Source organism: Oncorhynchus keta, chromosome 12 (genome assembly GCF_023373465.1).
Source record: "Oncorhynchus keta strain PuntledgeMale-10-30-2019 chromosome 12, Oket_V2, whole genome shotgun sequence".
Taxonomy (NCBI): Eukaryota; Metazoa; Chordata; class Actinopteri; order Salmoniformes; family Salmonidae; genus Oncorhynchus; species Oncorhynchus keta.
Window position 1 is genome coordinate 34,517,930 of NC_068432.1, and position 6,804 is coordinate 34,524,733.

Sequence of the window (6,804 nt, forward strand, 5' to 3'; positions counted from 1 at the left end):
CACTAGAACGGCTAAGTGGGTTCTGCATATTACTTAGTTCCGAAAAAGGACGGCAGCTTTCAGCCAATCCTGTACCTGCGAGGCCTCAACAAATGTTTAAACGAGCTCAAGTTCAAGATGCTCTCACCAGTGCGGGTGTTGCAGGCAGTCTTAAGAGGCCAATGGTTCACCGCTCGACCTGAAGGATGCGTACTTCCACGTTCCTGTTAATCAAGATCACTGGAAGTACCTCCCATTCGGCCTCTCACTGGCGCGGTGTACAAAGTGCATGGACGCAGTCTTAGCGCCTATCGCGTCCTAGGGCATACTAGTGCTGAACTACCTGGACGACTGGCTGGTGTGTGCTCAATCAAGTGAGCAAGCTACAGCAGACTCAAGGATAATCTTTAAACACATTCAAGACCTGGGCCTCACCCGAAACAGAGAGAAGAGCAACCTGACTCCCTCACAAACAGTGGTCTTCCTGGGAATGTTGATCGACTCAACCCTTATGAGAGCATTTCTCCCTCAGGTGAGATTGGATAAGATACACGCCGAGTCCGTATTAGAGTGCCAGAAGTTACACGATCTACTCACGTGGGTTTCTGTTGATTACGCTGGGCCTTCTTCACCTCAGGCCACTCCAGCGATGGTTCAACTCTCACCATCCACACCAGAGACGACACAGACAGTCAACTATCGGTGACAAATGCATGTGTGAAGACTCTGTTGAAACGGCCCTCTCCCTCTTTCCTGTTGGAGGGAGTGATACTGAACAGAGCCCACCGAAGGAAGCTAGTGTGCACCGATGCCTCGCTAGCGGGTTGGGGGGCAGTGTTCTGAGGCATGGCAGCGAGTGGACATTGGAGCCCTCCATGGCACTCAAACAGTTCTTGCTCTACTTGGAGGGGAAGCATGTAATGGTCAGCTCAGACAAGACCATGATAGTGGGGTATATCAATCACCAGGGGGGACTGAGATCCAAGCCATTTCGTGTAGGTGCCGTGGAGCTCTTGCTGTGGGCTCAGACTTAGCATCACTGATGGGCAGCGCACATCCCCGGGGTCTTGAACCGGGCAGCGGACATGTTTTCGAGAAATTGTCCACCGGAGGGGGACAAGAGTCTACACCCTCAAGTGGTGTTACAGCTGTGGGAAAGGTTTGTGAGAGCGCAGATGGACCTGTTTGAATCTTAGGAGAACACTCATTGTCCCAGCTGGTTCTCGATGTCGGACCCTGCAGGCCCTCTGGGTTTGGACGACCTTGCTCACAATTGGCCGGCAACGACACTATGTTCCCGCCATTTCCCCTAATCACAGCTAGGCTAAACAGGGTCAGTTTAAAGGGCCACCGTCTGCTCCTGATGGCCCCATACTGGCAGAGATGACTATGGTTCAGCCTTCTGTTGTCCCTCCTCTCTGGGATACCATGGCAGATGCCAATGAGGCCCAATTTGCTTTTTTAGGCTTGGGGGACGCTCTGGCATCTGGACCCACATCACCTCCAGCTTTGGGCTTGGCCCCTGAGAGGCGTAAATGGGACAATATGAATTCAGGACAATGTGGTGAACACATTGCAGAAAACCAGGGCATCCTCCACCAACGCATCATATCAAATGCGGTGGGACATATTCTGTTCTGTGTGGGTCATAATGTTGCCCCCGAGTCGTGTGATGTACAAACGGTTTTACACTTTTTCCAATCACTGCTTGATGCGGGCCGAGCGGCATCTACTTTGAGAGTGTATTTGGGAGTGTGTTTGGTCCTGCTCTTGTTAAGCCAACTACTGCAGAGCTCATCACCTTGGAACACACAAGAGTCTAGGCAAGATGGCTACGCCCTTTGAGTGATAAGCGTGGTGCGCCTAGGAACACGTGACTCACTCTCTGGGTAGAACTGCAAGCCTGCCGGAGTGAAACATACACAGACTCCCGATCTTGCGGAGTTCGGCCGAGCTCGAAGGCTAACCGGGAGGGTTCCGATGGACAAACAAGACACAGACAACTTGCACCGCAATACTGGTCGACCAAACTGAGTGTAGCCCAGGTTGGTACACAAGTAATTAAATACAAGGATAAAACCAAACCAAGTGGGGGGACAGCAGAGGACCCAGCTAGCTAGCTAGCTGCTCCAAGCTATTGAATAGCTGCAGGTATACTTCTGCGCTTATAGACTAACATAGAGCTCTTACCAAGCACATCCTCTCTGGAATGAGCCGAGAAAATTAAGTGGTGGGAGTAGAGAGGCAGCAGCTATTTAAGGGGGTCAGCTTCAGCACGACCTGGTGAACAGGACTAATCTGAAATTCTTACTCGGTATGTATCCTGCTGAGCGGAAGGATACCATATTGGAGTGATTCAATATAGTGCTACATAACAATTAAACTTTTTTGTCCCCATTAGTTTAACGCGGAGCGCCTGCTCCCTCTTACCAACAGAAACACAAGACCACTTCTGGTTACCTTCACCAATTCCACAGCACCCAACTCTGTTTTCACCCACCTTGAAACAACAAATGGATCAGCCAAAAGGATCCACTTTTTCAAAAAATGTCACTCCTACTGTCACAGACTCATCTTTATCCTGACCACACCTACCACCTATGATACTTCACCCTCATTTACTTCCATTTCTCCTCCTGTCTTCGATCCGGCATATACTCTGCTTACACTTTGGACCATTCTTCTTGAACAAATCATCTCCCCTTTTCCCACCATTTTTAACCAACTCTCTCTCTCTCCCTCTCCTCCTCTGCCTCTCTTTTCCCCTCTATTCCTTCTCCGTATTCCAAGTATATGTCTCCTTATGATAATACTGCACTACTCCTAACATACATCTTGTTCTTGCCCTCTCAAGGGATGCCATTTAACCAGCTGCCACAATTTCTGTACAATCAGAACAAACCCCTCAGAATGTAGCGCATCCCACACTGTAAAGCAGCTGCTTTGTCTTGATGTTCTTCTTTGTCAGTAGCTACCAAGAAGCTTTACCATTTCAAACAAGCGTGCTCTTCCAACCACCATCCAGCCACTTCCTCCCCAACAGCCTTCAGCAAAGATTGTCACTGTCCAAATGTATAATTTATTTTTCAGGTCGTAGCTATATCACGTAATGTTCTTCTTCTTTAAATTTGTATTGGCGAATCGAGAGGTGCAAACACCGCCCCTTATTGTACTGGAGTGTGAGCCCTCTATCAGAGAGGATGAGGTAGAGGCCCAACTCAGAGGAAAATCTGTCTCCCTCCAGCAGGTGGCGTTTTTTGCCCACTGAGCAAAGAGTATTTGTTTGGAAGTCAACCAAAGAATGTATGGTTTATTTGATTGAATATAAGTTTCGTAATGCTTAGGTTGTTAGCATTGTAATGATATAAGTAGGACACGTGACATCCCTACAACTTTCAGAAAAAACACTATTTCGTAGTGGTCTCGAGATGGCTATGCATATTATGAGGCTAGTAGCATAGTATCTCTCCATGGAATACACCATGGAATACAGGCATACATTTAGCAGTGTCGTTGGGGTTAAGGTTAGGTTCAAAATGATATTTTAACAAGATTAATTGTAGAAACATGCGGGGCTTAGAAATAAGTATCACTTTGTGGCTGTGGTAATTTAGTGACGACCTCGAACCGCTAGTAACTGCAACAACAGGTTGGGTTTCCTCTAGCGGGTTTGCTGTCTCTCCAGTTTAGCCACTCCGCAGTTTGCCATCATTATATTTGTATGATATGTAAGTGTTTACTCTCAAAGACCATGTATGTCATATCGTCAGTATTTTGTTTTCACGTTTACTTTGGCGCACATTGATATGACGCACATGTTTAGAACTACTTTTCCCATCATACTTCAGTTTAATTTAATATGTCGTCATTTCCTCCTTTCTCGAAATCACCATCAGTTAACATGTCGCTCGCTAAAGGTGTCTACAATTTGCTCTTCAGGAGAACATCTACTTTTGCCGTTACCATCATGGTCGGAGCAGTGTTTTTTGAACGAATGTTTGACCAGGGAGGCGATGCCATATTCGAGCAATTGAATCGGGGGGTAAGTCAACTGACAGATCTTCCCGCAGCATACGTCTGACCTTGCTAAGGACAAACGACCGCCTGCCTAGGCTTTTAGCTAACCTAGCTAGCTAGTTTATGTCCATTAGCTAGTTAGTTCATTTAACTCTTCATAGGAAGGATGCATCATAGGTCGTTAAACGTATAATTCAACTTTAAATGTTGTTTTGTTTGTAGAAACTATGGAAACACATCAAACACCAATACGAAACAGAGGAGGAATAGAAGTGGCCTGGCGATGTTCCGGTGGAAAAGAAGCTCACGCCACTCTAGTGTTCTATTCCCCGGAATCGGTCTTCATAGACCATCAGCTGCATGGACATTGATCTATCACGACGAGGCTGACTACCAGGAACTTCATGGGCGTTAGACTTGTCAGAACTCAGAAAATCATGGAAGTGTTTCCTATCAATTGTTATCGTCATGCCCTCTTGTTCCTCACAATTTGTAAATGTACTGATAAGTTAAAACTGTTAATAAACTCAACATAAACCTACACGTTTTGAATTGAGAATCAGAAAACTAGCAAGCATTTATTGACTTTCTCTTGTTTGATAATATTATTCCCTGCCATGACTGATGTTACTTTAGTGGCATTCCATTGTACAAAATAACTCACTGTATCAATAGTATAACTTGTTGACACAAACAACTGAAACTTGAAGAATTGCACCAATCCAATGCTCAAGTCTAATACAGTTGATGTCAAAAGTGGGCACTGCCCTTCAGTCAGTCCCAGCAAGAACCAAAAGTTTTCTACCAGAATACTCAATACAAGCTATTGTAACAGAATAATTTTAAACCGTCCCCTCGCCCATACCCGGGCGCGAACCAGGGACCTTCTGCACACATCAACAACAGTCACCCACGAAGCATCGTTACCCATCACTCCACAAAAGCCGCGGCTATTTAGCGCACACCGCTAACTAAGCTAGCCGTTTCACATCCGTTACACTATCAGTAGCCCTTCTTTAACAAGGCATTGCTGTCCTACGTTTCCCTCACTGGGAGAAGTGGTCAATGGCAGGGAGGAAGAGAGGGTTCACTCGTAAATCTGACCATGACTAGCAGACCCCCTGCCTTACTGCCATTGGGACTTCAACTCCCATTGTTGGGGCGGAGACAAAACCATCTCGCCATTATATGCAGTATCAATTTTAAGGGCTTTATTGGCGTGGGAAACATGTTTACATTGCCAAAGCAAGTGAAATAGATAAATGAACAGGAAACATTACACTCACAAAAGTGTCACAGGAATAGAGACATTTCAAACATCATACATTGTCTTATGTACAATGTTATAACAATGTGCAAAAAGTTAAAAGTACAAAAGGAGAAAATAAATGTAAATATAGGTTGTATTTACAATGTTTGTTCTTCACTGGTTGCACTTTTCTTGTGGCAACAGGTTACAAATCTTGCTGCTCTGATGGCACACTGGTATTTCACCCAATAGATATGGAGTTGATCAAAATTTGACTAATATGAATATGAGGGATTGTATCTCTGGTTTCATGCCACATTCAAAACAACTGGGAAAATACGAGGTCATATCATGACGTCAGAGCTCTAGAAAGAGGTCTGAGTTGGAATATCGAGGTGGATGACACGTTCAAATCGATTTTTTTCAGTAGGAGCTCGTTTTTTCCCAGCTTTGAAAGTGTCATTAATGTCTGGTCACAAGTGTGACAACCAGGTCCTGCTCTATGTTGGGAACACAAGATGGAGCTATTTCCTCTATATGGAGAGTCCATCCAGCATCATTCTATCCATGTCCTGTTTATGTAATACTTTATATCCCACATCCAAGGTCGTCAGTAGCGGTGCGTGGGTAAAATCACCGGGAAAGCAAGCAAGCCCCCCATCCCATAAAAAGCAATATTACAAAATATGTGTAAATTGCATTGTTTTTTTCTGTAACTTGTTAGTTCATATGCTTTGGCAGCAGGCGCCGTTTTAAGATGAGGGAGAACAATTTTTTTGTCTCATGAGCATGGCCTTATTTCTATTACAGCATATTGGATGACTGTCATTCATATTCCATTTACCCATTTCAATGTAACATCGATAGGTTTAGGGTACTACATGATACTCAATTTTCCCTATACCCATCAAGCCCATCAACCTAGCCTATGAATGAAAGTTTATCATGTAGGTGTAGTGACACATTCAATACCGCCTTGCGCGCACTTGCCTGCATCTAGCTGATCTAGGGTGTAATCATTAGTCCATTAGTGGACAAATCCGGGTATGCTTATCCCTGTTCCGTTTAATTCTGTTTAATAACAGAATTGCCGGAATGAATACACCCCTGATCACACATAAACATAGTTCCTTCTCACATGTATGTGCTCTCCTACATCATTGTCACTATGTAAAGCAACGTCATAGTCAACATATCTAATATAACTAACGCACTAGTAAACCTGCTACAATCATGCAGTAACGTTAGTGTGCAGTTCAATAAGCAGTTTAGCAGTTACACCGACGAGCCCCACTGGCATTAAATTAGTAAACAGAAATCTTACCTTGAATTGGAAGGGTTCCAGTGTTGTGTTGGATAGTCATAACCAGCAACTGTAGCTAACATAGCATCCCTCAATTTGAGTAGACTTAGCTAGCTAGCTGCATTTGCTAGCTAAATTAGTGAAAGCAACAACAACAAAAATATCTCTTGCTTCTTTATTTAAAAATAAATGTAATTTGTTAACTGTTCAACTATTGTTGCATTTTTTGAGTCAACTACTTACCAAATGTTATGCA

General features: G+C 44.4%; 1 protein-coding gene across 1 annotated transcript; it reads left to right on the forward strand.

Annotated features, from left to right (window-relative positions):
- The first annotated feature begins 3,836 nt into the window (after positions 1–3,836).
- Positions 3,837–4,537, forward strand: LOC118391412 (cytochrome b-c1 complex subunit 9). The gene is made up of 2 exons (XM_035782780.2): positions 3,837–4,021; positions 4,219–4,537. Exons 1-2 carry the CDS (start codon positions 3,839–3,841, stop codon positions 4,264–4,266), a joined length of 231 nt encoding a protein of 76 aa, XP_035638673.1. The 5' UTR covers positions 3,837–3,838; the 3' UTR covers positions 4,267–4,537.
- Positions 4,538–6,804: the final 2,267 nt, after the last annotated feature.